Source organism: Phascolarctos cinereus, unplaced genomic scaffold (genome assembly GCF_003287225.1).
Source record: "Phascolarctos cinereus isolate Bilbo 61053 unplaced genomic scaffold, phaCin_HiC Scaffold_4;HRSCAF=312, whole genome shotgun sequence".
In the NCBI taxonomy this organism is placed as follows: domain Eukaryota; kingdom Metazoa; phylum Chordata; class Mammalia; order Diprotodontia; family Phascolarctidae; genus Phascolarctos; species Phascolarctos cinereus.
In genome coordinates, this window is record NW_027555847.1 from 340,940,286 (window position 1) to 340,964,079 (window position 23,794).

Genomic DNA, 23,794 nt, shown 5'->3' on the forward strand with positions numbered 1-23,794 from the left:
GATCTGAAAAAAAAATGACTTTGATCATTTAGCACCCCCTCTTGGTGGAAGGAAATCAGATACTTTTTTTTAAAGCCAGTAAGTATATGCATGTTACGCCATAAATAGCTGAATGGTAAAAAAAAAAAAAAACAGGGTAAGTAAGGTCTAAAAAGGCACATCTTGTTATTAAAACCTAATGTTTTTCATTTTGTGAAGGAAAAAAGTAATCAGAAGGGCAAGAAGTGACAGATCATGAAGAATACAGAAATCTGTGATACATTTTTATACTTTAGAGAATCAGACTCTTTGGGAAAGGAATCTTTAAAAAATTGACAATATATATACAATGTATTAAAAGGGTAAAATAAGAGAGGCAGGGTGATGTAGTGGATGTGATGTAGTGAGGTAGTGGGCTGGAAGACCTTATGTTAATATATTCTAACATAGTTTGTAAAATGGTATACAATTTAAGTTAAAATTGGTATAATGACCTGAATCTATTACACAGAGGTAGCAATCATGATCTCAGAAAAAGCAAAAGCAAAAATAGATCTAATTACAAGATACAAACAGAGAAACTACATTTTTCTAAAAGGTACTATAGACAATGAAGTAATATCAATACTAAGCATGTATGCAACAAATAATATATACCATGTCTTAAAGGACAGGGTGTAAAATGGATAAATTTTATTACATTAAATTAACAAGTTTTTTTCCACAATCAGACAAGATTAGAAGGAAAAGAAAAGTGGGGGGAAAACTGACAGTAAGTTCCTCTGATAAAGGTCTCATTTTTTCAAATATATAGACAACTGAGTCAAATTTATATGAATACTAGTCATTCCTTAATTGATAAATAGTAAAGGATATAAACAGGCAATTTTCTCTATTTTAATGAATTTACTTTTAGTTGTCAACATTCACTTCCATAAGATTTTGAGTTCCAAATTTTCTCCCCATCTCTCTCCTACCTCCACCCCAAAATGGCATATAAATTGATGTAGGCTCTACATATACATTCATATTGAACCTATTTTCACATTAGTCATGTTGTAAACAAGAATTAGAACCAATGGGAGACACCATGAGAAAGAAGAAACAAACAAAAAAAAAAGAAAAAAGAGAGAGAGAGAGCAAATAATATGCTTTGATCTACATTCAGACTCCATAGTTCTTTTTCAGGATGTGGACAGCGTTTTCCATCATGAGTCCTTTGGAGCTGTCTTGGATCCTTGCATTGCTAAGAAGAGATGAGTCTATCAAAGTCAGTCATCACACATTGTGACTACTACTGTGTACGATGTTCTCCTGGTTCTGCTCACTTCATTTAGCATCAGTTCATATAAGTCTTTCCAGGTTTTCTGAAGTCCGCCTGCTCATCATTTCTTGTGCGTGTGTGTGTGTGTGTGTGTGTATGTATGTGTGTATTTATTCTTTTCTCTTTGAACCAATTCCAATGTAACTGAAGTTTAAGTATTGACTAAAATGCCCCCATTTTCTATCCCACTCTAAAAACTCCTCCTTGCATGCCTCTTTTATCTGTATACATCTTCCCCATTCTACCTTTCTCTTCCCCCTTCTCCTTGTGTATCCCTCTATCTCACTCATTTCTTTTGAAATCATCCCAACATAATCAACTCAAACTCATGCCCTCTTTGTATGCAGATTATTTTTAAATGCCCTAATAATGATTAAGTTCTTAGGAGTTACAAGTATCATATCTTTCCACATAGGAATGTAAACTGTTTAAACACATTCTTTGTGATTTCTTTTTTCATGTTTGCCTTTTTATACTTCTCTTGAGTCTTGTGTTTGAATGTCATATTTTCTATTCAGTTCTGGTCTTTTCATCAGGAATGCTCAAAAGTCCTCTATTTCATCATAATTCATTTTTTCCCTTGAAGGATTGTGCTCAGTATATTGCTTGGTAAATTATTCTTGTCTATAATCCTTGTTCTTTGTCTGCCAGAATACATTACAATTCTGTGCCTTCAAAGTAAAAGCTGCTAAATCTTAGGTGATCCTAACTGTTGCTCCATGACGGTTTCTTTCTTGCTGTTGCAGTATCTTCTCCTTGACTTAGGAGCTCTGGTATTTGGCTATAACATTTCTAGGAGTTTTCATTTTGGGATCTCTTTCAGGAAGTGATTGGTAGATTCTTTCAATTCCTATCTTAGCCTTCAGTTCCAAAATATTGGGTCAATTTTCCTTTATAATTTCTTAAAATATTGATCATGACATTGAGGTAGGTGACTAATTTTTAAATTATTTCTCCTGGATCTATTTTCCAGGTCAGTTTTTTTTATGTTGAGATTTTTTACATTTTTCTCTTTTTTTAATTTTTTTATTGTTTCTTAATGTCTCATGGAGTCAATAGTTTTCACTTGCCCAATTCTAATTTATAAGAATTATTTTCTTCAATGAGATTTTGTACTTCTCTTCCCACTTGGCCAATTCTGTTTGTTATGGAATTATTTTCTTCAACGAATAATTTTGGATGCTATTGTGTAATTGGATAAAATTAGGGAAGTTAGAGGTTTGGAGTTTGTAATTAGTTGGTTCCCTATTGAACAAGCATATGTGAGTGGACTGGCTGGGGGTAGCCTAATGCAAAGTACTTGGAAGGTGATTAACTAAAGTTGAATTGAGCTGAATCTTATTACCCTGGGTATTTCTGCCAGGGAGGAAGAGAAAAAAACCTCAAAATACAGTCACATAATAGGTAAGGTTATAGGACAGGTAGGCCTGTAGTTGGGGGGAAGACTGCCTAAAATTGTACAGCAATATTTCAGAGAAGGACGAAAGTCTAGGTTTTTGCCATCTTTTTGGCTCAAGCTACTCACTACTTTTCCCTTTAAAAAAAAGTTTGTCTATTGGCTGCTCTCCTTTTTCCTGGCTATTATTCTGTGCAAAATATTTCCCTTTTATTTTATTAAAACAGAAACACTAGAATAATATCAATTCCCACGAATTATTCATTTTATAGATGCACAAAGTGAGGTTCAGAGATTAAGTAACTTGCCCAATATCACACAACTTTTTTTAAAATAAAATTTAATTTTTTCCAAGTCACATGTAAAGACAAATTTAACATTTATTTAAAAAAATTTTTAGTTCCAAATTTTCTCTCTCCCTCAGACAATAAGCAATTTGATATAGGTTATGCATGTCCAATCATCAAAACGTATTACCATATTAGTCATATTGGGTCCCACAACTTTAATAAATGTCTTAGGAAGGATTTGTACACCAATCTTCCTGACTCTAAGCCCAGCACTTATCCATGTCTCTAATATTAATCTTTCTTCTGAACTTAAGTCCTCCATTGACAACTGCCTACATAAGTGACATGATGGTGTAGAAAGAGTTAACTCTGGACTCAAAAGTCCAAGGTTCAAATCCCAAGTCTGATTACCTGTGTGATCTTATTAGGCAAGTCACTTTGCCTCCCTGGGCCTCAGTTTTCTCAACTGTAAGATGAGAGTGTGGAACTTATTGGCCTTCAAGGCCTCTTCCAGTTCTAGACCTATAATTCCCTGACTTTTCTTCCTGGATATCCCAGTACATCCAAAAGTGAATTAATTTTGTCTCTTAAACCTCTATCCTCTTTTTAAATCTGTTCTTCCCTCTCACCTTTACTATTTTGGTCAGTAGCACCATCAATTTACTTCTTCTCCAATTAGCTATTATTTTTCACTCTTCTCTCTCTGAAACCTTTCTTATCTAATCAGTTATCAAGCCTTATTGATTTTTTAATATCTCTAATGCTTATTTCCTTTTTTCTATTTCCACTTCCACTATTCGAATACAATGACCTCATTAGCACCTGTGTTGATTATTGCACCTCTCAGTTTCTACTTTAATCCAACATTTCTAGCATTGAAGGTTTCTTCAATCTGATTCCAAACCAACTTTCTAGTCTTATCACATAAGGCCATTAAGTAATAGAGCAGAAATTTAAATTCAGTTCTGTGTTTTTTCCACTACCACTTTTACATACTCCATATTTTACCCCAAACTGGACTGTTCACTGCTTTCTGAAAGCATACCATTAACCAACTGGAGAGCATTTCTAATGCCTAGAGCATCTGAGAATCCTTCCTTTGGGCTTTCTAATGCTACCACCTCAGTGAAAACCTCTGAATTTCCCAGCAAGTGTTCTATCTATGTTCAAAAGCTCTAGTACTTTTCTGGATCTTTCTTTTGCCCCCATGAGGTTCTAATGTAAGAGCTTAAGGACAGGGCTTTTGACAGTTTTTATCTTTACATCCCCTGTTGCTAGTACAGGGTCCCTAGGCACTTAATAACAGTTGATGTGAAACCATATTGTTGACAGAACAAAGTCTTTATACAAATAGCTCCCTGAGGGAAAAAAAATTATATGTATGTATAGACAGATAGAGGGCACAGGGTGAGTTGAAGATGAAGGGGTGATATCTGGAAAATAAAATTAAGGGGTGGCAGACGATTATACTGGGAGAAGGAGAAAGGTAGAAGTAGAATGAGGTAAATTATCTCACATGAAACAGACAAGAAAAGGCTTTTACAGTGGAGGGAAAATGGGGGAAGGTGAGAAAGAATGAGTGAATCTTATTCTTATAGGATTTGGCTTAAGGAGGGGATAACATACACAAAGGGATATGGAAATCTATCGTATCCTACAGGAAAATAAGGGGGGAAGGGGACAAGAGAGACAGGGGTTGATAGAGGGGAGGGCAGATTGGGGGAGGGGATAATCAAAAGCAAACACTTCTGAGGAGGGACAGGGTCAAAAGAGAGAATAGAATAAATGGGGGGTTGGATAGGATGAAGGGAAATATACTTAAGTTTTTCACAACATGACTACTATGGAAATGTTTTGCATGACTACACATCTATAACCTGTATCTAGATGCTTGCCTTTTCAATGAGGGTGGGTGAGGAGGAAGGAAGGGAGAAAATTTGTAACCCAAAGTTTTAAAAACACACGTTAAAAATAAAAACAAATAGTTCCCTGATACCTAGAGTTTGAACTCCTATACTTTGAATTCCAAGGCTCTTAATAATTTAGCACCACTCTACTTTTCCAAGTTAAGTGGAGTTAAATTTGTATTTGGAAAAAAAAAAGACCACAGGTCTAATTCCTCATTTTCTGGGCATTTCAGAATAATTCTACATAATTAAGTTTTCCAGATAATTAAAAGTCTACTTACCCTTTTAAATCTCACAACTTCTCTAATTTAATAATTCAAAATGGAAATCTTTCTCAACTCAAATATATAATTTCTTGCCCTCTCAGACAGCACATACTGGAAATAATTTAAAATTTTCTCAACAAATCTAAGTAATAAATATTACATTTTGCAGGGTTGTTTTTCAATATGTCCTCAGGCTTTTTGACAGGCAAGTGTTTTTTCCCCTTCATTTATTTTCTTTTTGAGTCTTACTCTAGCATTCTTCCTATGCCCTTCTTCTAACTTATTTCTAATAATGCTAGAGACTGGGAAATCATAATCAAGTCTGTTAGTCTTATGTGTAAAACAGAGTCAATAGGCTCTGAGTACAAGAAGAATTTTCCTAGAATTAAAATATGTGTGGTGAGGGAGGGGTTAGATGGATGTGATATCTACTATGACAGTAGTAGCCACAGTAGCCCTTTTTTCACTTCTGAATTCCTGGCTGTACTTCAAATGGTAAAAAGTATTGGAAAAGTGAACTGTTATTCTGTAAGTCCAATATATGTTTACAATTCTTTTTATGTAAATTGGCTATATATAGCTATTTCTATCCCCTAAGAGAATCATAATTACTAAGGTGAATCTTAAAGATTCTAGGCTACCAGAAGCTTTGTGAATTCAAATTGTTGTCATTTTTATTTGGCTGTCTAATTATAAAATGAAGTAATTAAATCTACTCAAAATCCTGATGTTATTTTATCACTTTGTTCTGGTGAGGTATTTTTTTCATTTTATGATGTTCCAAGCACATAATGCAACATTTTATTCTATCTGTTACAAAAGTACTGTTGAAGAGAGGGGAAAATGTCAGGGATAGGAGAGGAATGTTGTTTTAAACAAAGTGTCAGTATTTTTAGAATTGGCATCTTAAGATCCTTAGCAGTTGGTATTCAGGGATGACGGGAATGTCATAGGCGAGAAGGGGACATATTCACTTATTCTGGGTCAGAACACTGGCAAACACCAAGAGTGGTTTGATGAAAATGATGGGGAAATTCAGAAGCTGCTACGTGAAAAATGAGAACTCCACAGGGTTTACCAACAGGATAGCTCATCCACCTCTAAGAAGGCATCATCTAATTCCATTAAAAGTACAAGCAAATCTTAGAGAGATGCAGGATTCTTGGCTGAGTAAGAAGGCAGATGAAATTCAAGTTTATGCTGCTAGTAACAATCCAAAGTGCCTTTATGATGCCCTGAAGGCTGTTTATGGGCCAAAGACCTATGATGCATCTCAACTACTTGGTGCTGATGGTGCACATTGATTAGTGATAAGGATATGATCCTAGAGAGATAGCCTGAACATTTCCATAGTGTTCTCAGCAGACCATCATCAATCAAAGCTGAGGCCATTAACCATTTACCTCAGGTTTAAGTCAGTCCCTTCCTAGGTGAAGTTCAAACCGAAGAAGACGTTTTGAATGCAAGGAGAGTTGGTGCATGATTTTCTGTCTACAGATGACTGTGCACTCAATGCAGCCTCTGAAGCCGAGATGCAACAAAGTATGGATCAGTTCTCTGCTGCTTGTGTTAATTTTGGCCTAATAATTAACATCAAGAAAACACAGGTGCTCCATCAGCCACCACCATACCATCCATAAGTGAAACCATTGGTTACAGCAAATGGAGAGGTTTTGAATGCTGTGGATAAGTTCACTTACCTTGGTAGTGTGGTTTCCGGGGATGTACACATTGATAATGAGGTGGGTGCACTCATTGCCAGAGATAGCTCAGTGTTTGGGAGGCTCCAAAGGAAAGTGTAGGAGAGAAGAGGTATTAGACTGACTGACTGCCATTGTTACTGACCTCATTGCTGCATGCCTGTGAAACCTGGACAGAATACCAGTGCCATGCCAGGAAACTGAATCGCTTCCATTTGAATTGTCTGATTCTCTGAAGATCACCTGGCAGGATAAGATACCAGACACTGAGATCCTTTCTTGAACTAAACTGCCAAGCATTCAAACTATGCTTCAGAGAGTGCAACTCCCATGGGCTGGCTGTGTTGTTCTAATGCAAAACGTACGCTTGCCAAAAAGACTATTTTATGGAGAACTCATATAGGGCAAATGTTCACATGGTGGTCAGAAGAAGCAATACAAAAGATACTCTCAAGGCCTCTCTCAAGAACTTTGGAATTGATTGTGTGACATGGGAGACACTGGCACAGGATCACTCACCATGGTGTGCCCACATCAGAGAAGGCGCTATGCTCTATGAGCAAAGCAGAATTGAAACAGCTCAAAGGAAATGCAGGATGTGCAAATTCAGAGAATCCACCCCAAATGTTCACATGGACTATTTGTGTCTGACCTGTGGTAATGCATTTCAAGATCACATGGATCTGATCAGCCATGGTTGGACACACTGAAACTTAACTCTGGCACAGTGGTTTCATTTTGGTCCTCTTCGAGAATGCAGGACAACAACCAACCAACCATACACTCCCTAATGTATTCTGTGATCCAATGACACTAGCCTCCTTGCTATTCTTCTCACAAGATACTATCTCTCAATTCAGGACATTTTCACTTGTGGTCCCCCCATGCCCACAATTCTCCCTCTACTTCTGATCTCTCTAGCTTCTTTAAAATCTCACCTTCTAAAATCCCACCTTCTAAAAGAAGCCTTTCCCAAATCCATTAATGACAGTGACTTCCTTGTTGATTATCTTCGGTTCAATTTAATTTACATATATATATCCACATTTTAATTTATATAACCTGTTAATACATAGCTGTTCGCATGTCTCCTCCATTAGATTGTGAGCTACTTGAAAGCAGGAATTTTTTTTGGCCTTTCTTTGTATCCCCAGTATGTATGGAGTGTTCAGGGAGGACTAATACCTCTGGTATGAGGGTTTGCCAAGCCTTTTTCAGGGCTGCTCATCTACCTTTGGTTTCCACCTGTCGCTTAACTCTCATCTGTGGCTCCAAGAAGCTGTAGCATGTGCAGTGGCCACACCTTGGTAAAACCATCTCAAGAGACAAGCTAAACCAGGATGAAGGTAACTGACAAGCCTCAAACCCGTCAACAAATTAGGAATATGACTACCCTAAGCATGTGAAGACTTCCCCCCACTGGATAGGTAGACGAGAAAAATTTGTTCCAACAGACACAAAGGCTCCCAAAGCAGGTACTGTGGCATGTTTAGAGCTAGCTAGATCAGACATCCAAGACAAACAAGGTTACTAGCTGCATCCCAAGCCATCACCAGTTGTTTTGACTTTTGTCTTCCCTGGACTTCCATGACTGGAAAAGAGAGAGAGGCTGATGAATTTGTGTAACTCTGACTCACTTAAATCCAATTCTCACACAAATCAAGACATCATCCTGTGATGCCATCAGTTCTCTTTGGAAAACAAAAGACAAACAACAATGTGATTAATAAATGATTGTTGACTAATAAAACTCTTCAATCAGTTATGACTACTGCTTGCCTCACTCTACCTTGTGCTGAATCCACCTGTTCTCTTCAATGGGTCACTTCAATTCAATTCAACATTAAACACTTACATATTCAAAGTCCTACAAAAACAAAACCTTTATCCTCAAGAAGTACTCCTTCTAAGGGAAATATAACATCCATAGGCTGGACGACCATTTGTTGGCATGTTATGGAAGGGATTCTTCCAATTCAGGTCTGAGGTAGATTAGATGACCTCTAATGTCTCTTCCAACTCAGTCAGGTTCAGTTTACTTAGATGTTTGAGGAGGTAATAAGAAATAAATCTGGAAAGACAGACTACAAGGAAAGATGGGCTGGAGGAAAACTATGGAGGGCCTTAAAAGCCAAGCTGAAGAATTTTACATTTTATCACTGAGACAGTAAGGAGTCACTGAGGGCTTCTGAACAGTAAAAAAAACATGATCAGATCAGTGTGTTGAAAAGTAATCGGTGCTTTCCTGTCGGTGCAAGATGGCGGTGCAGATCTCCAAGAAGAGGAAGTTTGTTACTGATGGCATCTTCAAAGCCGAGCTGAATGAGTTTCTCACCAGGGAGCTGGCTGAGGATGGCTATTCTGGGGTGGAGGTTCAAGTTACCCCAACCAGGACAGAAGTCATCATCTTGGCCACCAGGACTCAGAATGTCCTTGGGGAGAAGGGTCGCCAGATTCGTGAACTGACAGCTGTAGTTCAGAAGAGGTTTGGCTTCCCTGAAGGCAGTGTAGAGCTATATGCCTAGAAGGTGGCCACCAGAGGTCTCCGTGCTATTGCCCAGGCCAAGTCCCTGCATTACAAACTCCTGGGAGGTCTTGCTGTGCGTAGGGCCTGCTATGGAGTCCTCTGCTTCATCATGGAGAGTGGAGCAAAGGGATGTGAGGTGGTGGTGTCTGGTAAGCTCAGAGGCCAGAGGGCCAAGTCCATGAAGTCTGTGGATGGCCTGATGATCCATAGTGGAGACCCCGTCAATCACCACGTCAACACAGCTGTCAGCCACGTCATCCTCAGACAGGGTATATTGGGAATTAAAGTCAAAATCATGTTGCCCTGGGACCCAAGTGGTAAGATTGGCCCTAAGAAGCCCCTGCCTGACCACGTGAGCATCGTAGAGCCCAAGGATGAGATTCTTCCTACCACCCCCATCTCAGAGCAGAAGAGTGGGAAGGCAGAGCAACCAGCTATGCCCCAGCCAGTGCCCACTGCATAACAGGACTCTGTGACACCTGGAATGGTGTGCCCGAAGCTCTTCTGTAAAGATCTTTAATAAAATCTTTTTTAAAACAAAAACAACAAAAAAAAAGAAAAGTAATTGGCAAAAAAAAAGCTTTCACCTCTCACCTACTGTTTCAGGAGTTTTTAAGCTTGATCTCTGAGTCAAACATAGGCTTCTAAAGACATTGTCTACATTCAACCCCCAAGTGTTAAAGTATTTCCTGCAAGTAAATTCTTGATTTGAATCACTTTGGTCAACTCAATCTTCAATCATCTCTTCTATTGCCCATAATACTTGGCAAATGGCTTCTTGGGCAGAATATCTTCAATATCTAGATCTCATTTCACATCCCTAATGCCCAACACTGACTTCCAAGTCTAATTCACAATAGGAACCATAGACACGTATCTGAATAACACCAATAAAACCAACCACAGTCCAGAGTGATCACATGAAAAATCTACTAAGATCTACAACAGCAAAATTTCTAATGTGTTACAGCCTCAAAATTAACAGAACCTAAAGTCAAGTATTTTTTCTAAGTATAAATCTCAGCCCTAGAATATACAATTTCTATTCACATTTAACACACTTCTAATGATTATTCAAAATATACTTAGCAGAGTCAGCCTATCTAAAGGGTAATTAATCATAAGGCAATAGATCATAAAATACTTTGAAATATAAGTAATTCAAATTTACCACCCATGCTTTGACCATTTTAATTCTCCCAAATTCCATTAGATTTGGGAGACTCCAAAATTGAAATTCTCAAACTCAAATTACCAAATAGCAGTGATCTAAACTTTTATTATACTGAGAGAATTTTATATAAAAGGAGTATCTGTAACTTTGTTCTATAAGTGTATTGAGAAAAAAAAATAGCACTGCTTTCTACACAAAGAATAGTAGCCCTCATCAGAGTTGAAACATCTGCATTCACTTTAAAGCTCATCAAGACAGACTGACATTTTTAGGAGAAGCATATGGTTTGTTGAACGGTCATCTAGAACAGGGTCTTTTGTCTGGTGGGGTCTATTCGAGGTCCATTTACTTGTATATGGAGAAGCTAAGGGGAGGGGGAGATTTTCAAGTCTAGAAAACAGAGAAATAAACCATCTTCTTCTATCTCTGGTAAGAATGTGACAAAATTTGCTTCATAAGGTCATTTAGATATTTCCTTTCAAACAGAGTTCCCAAGGTCTGAAATAATTCTAAGAAAGCTCTGAAACAAAAGGACTCTAGAGAAGAATGAAACTTTCATAGTGAAAGGTCTTCATCCAGCCAAAGACCACCTCCCTAAAAAAGCATTTCCATTTTAAAGGATAAAATACTTTCCTTTTAAAACAGAGAAGGGCAGAGTTCAACAGCTGTGCTATATTAAACCTGAGCCCTTCCAAAGGAAGAACAAGAGTCTCTGGAGAGAGTAGTAACATGGCCTGCTCTCTCCACAATGATCACCAAGAAAATGCCTGCTTTTCCTCAGAGAAAACTTTTTCTCAAGGAAAAAAAGCCAGTGATAGGACTGTCTAATACATTAAAACATGCTAATAAGTAATCATAAAGTTTTCTTCCTAAAAGAAAGGCTTTACTCTTTGAGTTGAGGAAGATGTTTTTTGAAGAGATTTTCAAGTCTTAGGTCCTATAGAACCTATATTTAACAAACAGCAATAATGTCACAAAAAATATTCACAACAGCACTAATCAATATGAAAAGAACATGTATGAAAGAGGTAGCAAGGTAGGCCCAGTGTATGGAGCATTGGACCTGGACTCAGGCAAACCTGAAGTTGGAAGGGATCTCCAGCCTCAGTAAATTACTCGCTTCAGGACCCTGGGCAAGTCACTTAACCACTTTCAGCCTCAGTTTCCTCATCTCTAAAATAGGGATAATAACAGCTGCCTCCCAGGGTAGGTGTGGGATCAGAGTGACCCTCAGAGTGAGGATCAAATGGAATATTATTTGTAAAGTGCTTTACAGACCTTAAAATGCTACATAAACACTAATATTATGATATAACTGATTACTTCTAAGAAAGCTATTATTCTTATATATAAGTACTAAAAATATATATATTATATATATATATATATATATATATAATATAGCAAAAATTCTAAAAAAATTCCAAATCACTCATATAATCAGTATTAGCAAATATTTAGATAAACAAATGCTGGGCATCAGTTGGAATATCGCTATTATGTGGATGAGAAAGAACAAAGTTTCATCGTGGTGTGAGAAAAACTGATAAGACATTCCCTATAATTCCCACAAAAAAATAAACTAGAAATTACACCACCTACTCAATCTGGCTACTTCAAACAAGGAGCATCACCAAGGACCAAGATCTGCTCTCCCAACCCCAGAAAAAAATAAGAGCTCCAGCAAAGTCAAAATAAGTATCACAAAGTACGTGTATTAAAGCATATGCACTTCTATTTTTTTTTTTCAAGCATTACTGATGAGTTGACTTGGCTAAAAGATTTATCAACCAGTTGCCGGACTACCAATGATATGTCTATCCATATCTAGCTAGTCCTCAAAAGAAGATTCCATCTACTCTCAGTACAATACTCAAAGCCCTTCTATAGCAGCCAGAGCTTACATTTTACTAGGTTACCCTTCAAGAATTCAATTACCTCCACACCATGATGAGGCATCATATAGGTAATGGCAAACCAAGAAAACAAGTAAAATACAAAATAGTCCTCAATCCCCCCCCCCCATAATGACAGTGGCAGAGCGTGGGGGAAAAAAAGTAGGGGGAGTGCTAAGAATTACATGGCTTTTAGACCTTCCATAAACTTAAACTTGGCTACTGGTACTGTGAATGAGATCAGTCCAATCTGATCTCACATCACAGGATCACAGACTTGGAGCTGGGAAGGATCTTGCTGGCCATCTAGAGCAGGGGCAGAGAACCTATAACTTTGAGGCCCCACGTGACTCTCTAGGTCCTCAAGTGTGGCCCTTTGAGTGAACCCAAACTTCATAGAACAAATACCCTTAATAAAAGGATTTGTTTGTAAAACTTGGATTCAGTCAAAAGGCCATACCCAAGGACCTAGAAGGCCACAGGTTCCCCACCCCTGATAAAGAGCAACCCCCTAGGCAGCTAGGTTGTGCAGTGGATAGAGTGCAGCACCTGAGTTAGAAAGATAAAAATTCAAATCTAGCCTCAGACACTTACTAGCTTTGTGACCCTAGTAATTAACTTATTCTCTCAGCCTCAGTTTCCTCACCTTTAAAACACAGATAAAAATAGCTCCTACATTCCAGGACTGTTGTGAGGACAAAATGATATTATATTTGTAAAGTGCTTTGCAAAACCTTACTGTAAAGCACTATATAAATGCCATTTTTTTCAAAGGAGGAAATTAAGGTCCAAGTCATTTGACAATGACTTGCCCAAAATCACAGAAGGAAATTAATCAGATTTGATTAAAAAAATCAGGTCTTCTGACTTGAGCCAGTGCTCAAAAACAAAGGTGGAAATCAATGATAATGGTGACAACTACATTGTACAACATGAGTCAAAAAGCGGGAGAGTCCACAGGCTTGTAGATTACACAGAAGTCTTACTCCTTTATAAAATGAATACATTCTTTGAGAAAAGAATCAGTAGGCACTGGACATGGTGAGCACTGAATACCATCAAATACACACACAAAAGTGAAACTGATTATACATTTAACAGACAAGAATAGACTCACTATTGTTGTGGGAGTCATCTCTGAAACAGCTGTGTACAGTCATATCACAAACTTGTCAGAGCAAAGGTCAGAATTAATAAACAGCTAGAAGAAGAATGAGAAAAGGATATGCTATGCCATTGAAACAACTTAATCTTGAACTAAGTTCAAGTAATTGAACTCAAACAAGTAATTGGTCATGGAAAACCATCAATGGCAGCAGCTAGGACTTAAGAGTAAAGGAGACTTGAATATGAATCTTGCTTCAGTTACTTATTAGTTGTGAAACTCCAGACAAGTCACTTTATCTCTCACAATCTCATTTCCTCATCTATAAAATGAGGGGAAATAGGTTTAGACCTATGTTTCATACCAAGATAAGCTCCAAATAGATGACTTGGATGTATAGTCCATATTACAAATTAGAGAAAAAAGGAAGAAATTTCCTTACAAATCTACAGACAAGGGAAAGGATCTCAAAAGATGAAACAGGCAATTTCGCTCACTCAAAATCTAAAAGGTTTTGTGTAAACAAAACCAGCATAGCTAAAATTAGGAGAAAAACAGTTAACTAGGCTTGAAAAAGACTTGTAGAAAATTTTCCTAATAAGGGTCCCATTTCCAAGAGAATTGACCCAAGTCTATAAGAATAAGAGACATTTCCCAAATGACAAATGGTCAAAAGATATGAAGAGGCAATTCTCAAAGGCAGACATGTAAGCTATCAAGAGCCATGTGTAAAAATGCTCCAAAATTACTAATAATTAAAAAATGCAAATTCAAGTAACTCTAAGGTTCTACTTTGTATCCATCAAAATTTTGGCAAAGATGGCAAAAAAGATCACAAATAGTGAATGGGGATACAGAGGAGGAGAAAAGCACATTATTGCACTGTTTGTGAAGCTATGAATTGGTATAGCCATTCTGGAAAAGTTTCCAGAGTCACTAAAATGTCCATATACTTTGAACCACCAATAGCTCTAATAAGCCTATTCCCAAAATAAAGCAAAGAAAGAGGAAAAGATTGCATATGTACAAAAATATTTATAGAACTCTTTTTGTAGGTAGAACTGGAAACTAAAGGAGGGTACCCATCAATTGGGGAATGGCTGAACAAATTATAGAATACTGTTGTGCCATAGGAAAAGATGAAAGAGATGATTTCAGAGAAACTTGGGAAGACTAATATAGAGTGAAGTGAGTAGAACCAAGAGAAAAAAAATGTATACAACAACAACACCATAAAGTTTAGACATGTAAGACAGAAAGCTTTCCTGCTAAGTCATATTCATTTGGAGTTTTCAAACTCCTTTGAAAGACCTAAGACCTCTGATCAGTGCAATGGCCAAGCAGGATTCTGGGGGACAAATGATAGTCTATGCCACCCACCCTCTTGACAGTTGATGGATTCAAGATGCAGAATGAGACATACATTTTTGGATACAGACAATGTGGGAATTTGTTTGGTTTGACTATACATGTTATAAAAATTTTTGGTTTTACTCTTTTTTTCAAATGAGGGAGAGAAAATAACGCTTAATTGAAAATAAAATAAACTTTTAAAAGATAAAATGAGGGAATTGAACTTGATGGCTTTTAAGGTCCCTTCCAGTTCTACATCTGTGATCTTTAATAATGGACAAATTTTATTAACATCAATATAATAATTTTATATGGAAGTTTAACTGATGTAAATCAACTGTAATAACAAGGACAGCAAAAGAGCCTAAAAAGCATTTTAGTTAGCAAATAATTGACTTACTTGCTAAGAAGAGATGGCAATTTAAAATATAAAGTCATTTGCAATAACTAAAAAGAACCATATATAATTAGGAACAGTATCACCTCATAGAGCAGAGAGAAAAAAAAAGAACAGTTTAGAGGAAGTCTGGTAAGAAATCAAACTAAGCAAAGTTATTAACCAGGGCAGTTAAAGATAAAAAGAGAAGAATGATAAACAAAAGAAAGGTAGAAAAGACTTGCAAAGATATTTACCATAAAGATGATCAAGATAACATCAAAAACTACCCACCCCTAAACCTACTTTCTCATTTGCACAAAAATTTCCTGAGATTCATCCCTCTATCCACCCACGCCATCTTCAATGAAGATACTAGAAAGAAAAAGTCAGGCTTTCACAAGTGATTTGCTCTATGAACATCTTTACCATTAGGCAATTCACTGAATTCACTGTTTCACTGAAACATGCAAGTCACACAGAGAATACAAGATCCCAATGTTTTTGTTGTTTGTTGGCTATAAAAAGTACTTGTACTTGATTTGGCTATATCGTCTTTTTTTTTTTAACATAAGCACCAGGGATTCTTAACCTGGGGTCTTTTAAAAGAATTTTTATGACTGTATTTAAATATAATTGGTTTCTTTTCTAATACTGTTCATATTATTTTATGCATTTAAAAACATTATTCTAAATGGGATGTTAATAGGCTTCACTAGATTGGCAGAGGGTTCACACGACACAAAAAAGGTTTAGAACCCAAACTATCTATGTACACGTCTCCCCCATTTGTATATAAGTTTTTTTCTTGTCTTCATATCTTCCAACACAAAGAATTATTAATAAATGTTGGTTGGTTGACTGATCATTTGGTGGGATTTAATAGAGGAAAATGCCACCATCTTAAAGGCTATTTTCCAACAAGGTACTGCCTCATCTCTACATTGAAGTTATTCAAAATTCACTGAAAATAAAATAACAGAAAAAGCCTTGTTCAACAACCCTCTTGTTATAAACACCAGGTGAGATATAAAACAAGGAAATGAATATTCACTAAGGTGAGCATTTGATGGAAGAGATTCAGAGCAGAGTTCAAACTGAAGAGGGATTGTCTATGGAAGGTGAAGTCCTGCAGATGACTCCTCATTGAGATTATATCGTATTGGTTGCATCAAGCTGCAGCACATTGCAAAGCTCCTGGAAGAGATCTGTAGTCACTCACAAGAGTTTGGCCTGGCCAGACACAATAAAAGAACAAGTGGATGAAGAATACAACTGAAGAATTGAAAATGAATATCACATGGAGAGCAGTGGAGAGGCACATGATAAGGGTGGATCAGACTTCAACATAAAATGAATGAGTAACTTCAAAAGAACAGAAGTAAGAAGAATATCAGAGAAATGTATGCTAGGAAGAAAGAGGTTGAACAGACCAAGTGCTCCATGGGTATCCTTGTAATAGCAACAAAAAATGAGGAAAGTCTCTAGTATATTGGGTGGACCCTCTGTGGCAAACTTATGGTTAGGCATGTTTGGGCTACAATCTACACCATTGGAGGAAAATCCAAATATATGAAATCATAGATCCATTTGAGTATTGATGTATTTTGTGTTTACGCTACAGTGATTTCCTGACTTGCTCCCCTACTGGATCCCCCATTTTAATGAAAGTAAAAATGAAGCAAAACCTGACAAAAAGACAGCAGCTGACAGTGTATATAACATTTCACAGTCATTAATTTCCAACCTCTTTACTGAAAATAGGGAAGTATGTTGCATCATCTGTTCTCTTGTACCAAGGCTGGCTGCTGGTTCCTTTGAATCTAGCTGAATTTGGTGTTACTTTTGTTTACACTGCTAATGTCATACAAATTTAGTCTTCTGGATAGTTCTCCTTACTTCATTTTGCATTATTTCATACAAATCATCTTTTGTGGTGTAATGGGGAAAACATGGCCTTTGGAGTCACAATCCAAGGAATGAAATTCCAGGGCTGTCACTCACTAACAGTGTGACCTCAGGTCATTCACTTAACCTTTGTGAGCCTTAGTTTCCTCATCTGTAAAATAAAAGGGCTGGAGCAGATAACCTTCAAGAGCCCTTCAGCTCTAAATCTATGGTCTCAGGGTATTTGGAAGTCCTCATTATTTGTTGTTTCTTATGTTGTTGTTCAATTGTGTCTGACTCTACATGACCCCATGGACACTGTCCATGGGGTTTTCTTGGTAAAGATATTGGAGTAGTTTTCCAGTCCTTCCCCAGTGGGTCTCCATGTTACAGATGAAGAACTGAGACAAGTAGGAGTTAAATGACTTGTCCAGGGTCACATAGCTAAGTGCCTGAGGCCAAATCTGAATTCAAATTCCTTCTAAGCCCAGGCAAGGTGCTCTATCCACCTAACCACCCAAATGCCCCATTGTTTCTTATACTATAGAACAATAATTAATGTCCACAGTGATTACCTGGAATCATCAAAAATGTTATATCTGGAATACTCCTTAAGAAGTCAGGAAAGTATATAATTCAACTTAGAAAGATTCCCACAAAATGACTAAAATTTAAAAAAAAAAAAGGTTTTGTGCTCAAAGAGGTAAACTAGGCCAATGGTTCCCAACCTCTTCAGGTAAGAGGATACCTTTTAACATGTCTTTTGCCTCTCTTTGTATTCCTAGTGCTTAGCATAGTGCCTGGCACATGTTGTTATTCAGTTTTTCATTTCTAACTCTTTATGACTCCATTTTGTGTTTTCTTCGCAAAGATACTGGAACAATTTGCCATTTCCTTCTCCAAGTCATTTTACAGATGAGGAAACTGAGGCAAACAGGGTTAAGTGAATTGCCTAAGGTCACACAGCTAGTAAATATGAGGCTGAGTAAGTAACTCAGGAAGATCAGTCAGTCTTCCTGACTTAAGCCCCTTTTCACAAATGATAAAGCTCACCATAAAACTAAAGATCACAACATTTTTCTTCAAGCAATTTATTACATCAAGCCCTACCTGACCCACCCTCAGAAAACTAAACCACAATCTTAGCTTTTACCAATAAGCTTTCCAAGAACAGAAATTAGATTCTAAAAGCACAGCTGTTTAAAGTATTCCTGTTTCGATAAACACATCTCTCTGAAAAATTATTACAAAGAAGCAATTTCCTCCTGTGTTTCATTTTCCACTTGTTGACCTCACCTAAAGTCCTTTGTTGGGAAAAGACTTAATCTCAGTAAGCTAACTGAAGACACTCCGAGTTTCCCTCTTCTAACAAAACCATTTTAGATGGATCTTCCCTATAGTCCTACTCTGATACTCCATCTTGAAATGATATTAACTTCAAGTTTTTGAAGGCTCAGTATAAGCCCCCAAAGAACCTTGTATCTACCATTCAAAGACTAACCTCCTACAATTCAAAGGCCTTATCATCACAAGACTGGCCCCTAGGTGATTCAAGTTTTTGGCCACAGTAACTCATGAAACTGTACACTTCAGTATGGAGAGGCTACCACCTCCAACAACTGAGAAAATACTCACAATGATGAAATCATGTAACTTTAGATAATAAAGTATGTGAGTACAGAAGGTATAATAGGACAATTTGTTGGGAGCACAGGCTGAATAAGTATAAGGACATTATTTTTAGGACATTAGATTATGAGCTCCTTGAAGGCAAGGACAGTCTTTTGTCTCTTTTTGTATCACCCCCATTCCCCCCCCATCCCTCCACCCCCTGCTTACTTAGCACAGTGCCTAACACAAAGTAGGCACTTAATAAATGTTAATTGATTGATGGATCGACTAGAAATTGATATGTTTTGGCAATTAAGTAACTGAATATAACAGCTTAAACTCTTGATACTGTTACAAATTACTAGAAAAAGTATTCAATGCCTAAGTATGAATATACAATTAAATGAGATGTATTTAAAAGGAGAAAAATAAAATCCAAGTACATACTAAAAATATCTGCACAGAATTACTACATAAAAGTATATTTGCTTTTAATTCAAATAAAAAACATTTTATCACAGAATTATTGGCCTTTGAGGAAAAGGGCGGCCTATATTCAGACCCAAACATTTATATTTGTCACTATCCTATTTTTCCATCATTGTCTTTCACAGAGAAGGCTACTAAGTAACAAAGGAAACTACTCCCTTAGTTTCCTCACAAATCATAGTAATTGTAGACTTTTTTTTTTAAACAAGCATTTCACATATGTATACACTGGTTATTATATTTAATACTTTCCATTTAGAGAGGAACAAAGCCCTCTCTAATTGGTTATAAGGAGGGGAGGGAACTAAAGGCTATTCAAAACCCACTAAAATTCCAACCCACTTTGATAAAGACCTGCCTTTTGGTGCAGGTCTTACCTTACCCTTCCTCTAACACGCACAACAATTTTTAAAGGTGCTATTATTAGAAGTTACTTTTAATACCTTATAAGCTTTAAGAACTCAGCTTTGGATGAGTTAGACAACAAAATAAAAAACGGTGGTGTGCACAGGTACCTGTTAATACTGCCTATGCAAAGTCTGAGGCAGCAGCCAAGACAGTTTTGAACAGTCCTAAATATTTCTCAAATTTAGGCTAGCCTAGTTTCCCACAATATAAAATAAGACTCTACCAGTCCCTGGAATTCCCATTGACTAGGGGTTCCTGAATATTCTCCCATTCCCACCTTTAACTGACTAGATGTTGAAAGGGGCCAAGTGGCTATAGGACAAGCAGAGAGAGTAGATCCCGGTAACCTAACCCTCTACAATTTGGTCAGTAAGCACATAATTGAACACTCGATCCAAGAGAAGAGCAAATGTTGAATTTGAGGACATTTAGTGATTAAAGGTAAATAAGACCAGCATGAACTACCAAGTAAAAATATAAATGTGCATTTATAAAAAAAAATATGTGCATATATAAATATAGTATTCAAACTCCATGACAGTATGAGTACATGAGCATGAGTAATGGTTATTTCTTTTCCTCTAGACCCATTCAGTTACTCCCCTGGAATGTACACCCTTAATTGGTTGGAAAATGTAGGATCACCCTTTCTATATCCCCATTATCTTCCCTATTGTCTTCATTCTTCTTATATCTGTTTTACTCTTTTATCATTTTTAAATTATTTAAATATTTGTAGATTTTAAGCTTTTTAACAGAGTTGTTATATAATTTAAATGAGCCAGTTAAAATGTGTGAATTATATTAAATTTCATTATTTTTACCTACTGAATTTTAAGACAGTTTGAAACAAGGGCCATCCTACTACTTATTGAGTATATGCATGATTTAATTTTTAAACAGTTGCATGGACCCCAGATTAGTAACCCATGTTTTGTGGGTATGTGTGTATATGCATGTGTATCATTTCCCCCATTGTATATTTGTGTGTATATGTGTATGTGCACATGTATATGTGTATCTATGTGTATATATGAACTGTATTTTAATATAATTGATAATTTGATAGCTATTTCCACATATTTTTTTCTCATTCTACACACTTTATTTTACACATTTAAAAACATTCTGAAGAGTCCACAGGCTTGTTCACAAGACTGCCAAAGGGGGCCACGACACACAAAAGGGTTAAGCACTCCTCATTTTGCATTGAGGTAACTAGGTGGTGATGTACAGTACTGAACCAGGAGTCACGAAGATCTCAGTTCAAATCCCATCTCAAGCACTCACACAACTTTGGTGTGACCCTGAGCCAAGTGACTTAAGTAACAACCCCTGCTTGCCTCAATTTCCTCATCTGTAAGATGGTAACAACAGCACCCTACTCCCAGGGTTGCTGTGAATCTCCAAAGAGACAATGTGCGTAACGCGCTCAGCTTTAGTACCCGGCGCTACGCAAACGTTAGCGCTTCAACATGCACCAAAATCTTTGGGACGCCCCGTACAAGGTCGGAAGACTCACACTGGAAACGTCCCCAGGGTTCCCTGTATTTCACCTTCCTCCAGAGTAAATGGTGAAGGAAATGGCAAACCCCACATCGGAGTTAGGGTGGGGGCAGAGGAGCAAGCCCCGCGACGGACTGCGGTTGGCGTAGGACGCCCCTGACCCGCCCGTGCTTCCCCCGGGGGCTCCGGGCCTTCACGTCCAACATCCCCGGCAAGAGCTGCCAGCGTCCGTTCACAGCCGGGGACCCGGGAGCGAGACCCCGGGGTGCAAAGGCCCCCTCCTACCTGCGGAAAGGGGGGGGTCGGGGGCGGGCGCAGCCGCTTCTCCAGGGCCGCCCACCGCGCTCCTCGGCGCCTGGCTCTGGTCGCCGGGTCCCGGGGGAGGCTGCTCGGGCCGCGCTTCCTCTCACTCTCTGTCCGCCTCGCGGGCAGAGGACGCCCGGGGCAGCCCGAGGCCTTCCCGGGGGGAAACTATGGCCGGGCCACCCGCGGGGGGGCGCAGGGTCAGCGGGCGGGGAGAGCTCCGAGGCAAAGGCCCGGCCTCCCTCTGACCTCGGCGGACCGCGGGACCCAAGCGTCAAGGGAAGGCCAGGGGAGGGCGTCGGCCCCACGGGAGGGGGCGAGCCAGCAAGGAGACGCGGTTTACCTGGTGGGAAGCTGGGGGACCGCGGCCGCTGCCCTTCGCGCCCCCATAGCCTGCCTCAGAGCCGCTGACATTGAAACCGCCGCCATATTGCCGCAAGCCCACAGCCGGCCGGCTCGGACGGCTCGCCGCGAGGGACCGACTTCCTCCGTTCGCGAGCAAAGGCGAACGTAAAGTCAAAGAAAGATAATCTTTATGGATGGGAATTGGGAAAGGGAGGTGTAAAAGTTAGGTAGGGATTGGGAACCGCAGGAAGAAGAATAACAGGAGGAAAAAATAATGTCAGTGCATCCAGTTAAATTTATAACCCAGAGAAGAACAGCAGGCCTGTTTGGATGGCTATTTAGAACTTTAAAAAAAAAAACAGCACAAGCAAACCCAATAAAAACTTGACTTTTGAAACACTTGCAACTTGTTGCAATAATTCTTTCAGGGACTCAGAATCTAGCGTCTGGTCCTACCTAAATTGGGAAGCCACAAGACAAGACTGTCCCATTTCTTTTTGTAGCCTACCTAGGCTGTTTTTGATGGCTAATGCAGTTAAATCGTAATTATATTCTTAAATCAGGAATGGAGGATCTTTTTTTCCCTCCTGTTTTTGTCATATAGCTACATTTAAAAGTGAAAGTCCAATCTCAAGTAGAAAACATCTTAGTTTGACACTTTTCCCTCCATACATTTATAAAAGTTTCATTTAACGGGCAAAATGTGAATAGGAAAAGAAAATATAAGATATCATTAAGTAAATGCAACAAATAAAAAAAATGTTAACACCATGTTATGCATGTAAGGAAAGAGATACGTATAAGGAAGAAAAGATAGACCAAAAGATACATGGGGAAATCCAAAAGAAAGCCAAAGAGGGTGATTTAGAACAAAGAGTGAAGGAGGTAGAGTCACTTAAGTCATTAAAATTCCTAGAGTAATAACATACATCTAATTAGTCACTAAGTTTTAGCTATTCTATTTTTTCAAGCTCTAGCATCTTTACCCTTTTCTACCCTCACTGACACCATCCTCTAGTTAGTGATATGTTACTTCAATGATCTGGACAGAACTGACAGGATCCTATCTCTGCGACCTTGGGAGAGTCACCTAACCTCCCCTGACCTCATTTTCCTCATTTGTAAAATAAGGGGGTTGGACCCTAGATGGTCACAGAGGTCCGTTCCCACTCTAGCTCTATATTTCTATGAATGAGGAAATATTTTTTTAAAAAAAGACTGACCAATGAGGAGCAGTTGATCATCAAAGCAGAAATACTGACAAGATATGAAATCTCAGACTTCTGATAAATAAGGAGGTGAATACCAACTAGATTGGCTTATGTCCTAGGAAAGCAAAGACTAAATCCTGGAAGGATTTAAGGCCCACAATAAATATTAAGGTCCATACTGGGCATGTTTTTAGCTTTGTAAAAGGCAAGAAGATCAAGGGAAGAACAATGATACCTGTGAAACCTGGAAGCACTCTGGAGAAGATACTTGGAGCCTGAACACTTGAATTCTCTGATCTGGGCTAATCTGGAGGACCTGAAACCTGCCAAGGCCGTGAGCACAGACACACCAGGGGAAGTGAAAACCAGTGGAAAGAACCCAGGAAATTAAGATCAGGACCAAATAGCACCTGAAAACCCCATCCAACAGTGAGAGAGGGGTCAGAGTCTGTCCTTGGGACAAAGTTCCAAACCAGGAATTGAAGCTGATGATTGAAGTAGACAAAAGACACCAAACAAAATTTAAAAATATTATAAATCAATGTGGACTCTCTGAAAATTAGAGTGGAACAGAGCTCAGTGACTCCTGGACACAATAGGAACTGTTAGAATAAAACAAGAGATTAAAAAGAGATAGAAGATAATGTTGAGGTATCTACTATCAAAAACAACTGACGTGGAAAACAGGTCAAAGAGAAAGAATTTTAAAATCATCAAGTTACCTGAAAACTACAACCAAACA

General features: G+C 38.2%; 1 protein-coding gene and 1 pseudogene across 1 annotated transcript in view; one reads left to right on the forward strand and one right to left on the reverse strand.

Annotated features, from left to right (window-relative positions):
- NDUFS4 (NADH:ubiquinone oxidoreductase subunit S4) overlaps nt 1-22,852 on the reverse strand; it is a 116,952-nt gene extending 94,100 nt beyond the window's left edge. Inside the window, exons 1-3 of the mRNA XM_020997997.1 lie at nt 22,828-22,852; nt 21,909-22,027; nt 21,479-21,867 (exon numbers count right to left, since the gene is read on the reverse strand). Coding sequence (XP_020853656.1) covers nt 21,479-21,867; nt 21,909-22,027; nt 22,828-22,852 — 533 coding nt within the window. The remainder of the gene's footprint in view (nt 1-21,478; nt 21,868-21,908; nt 22,028-22,827) is intronic.
- On the forward strand, nt 9,106-9,932 carry LOC110215457 (small ribosomal subunit protein uS3 pseudogene; annotated as a pseudogene).
- Nucleotides 22,853-23,794: the final 942 nt, after the last annotated feature.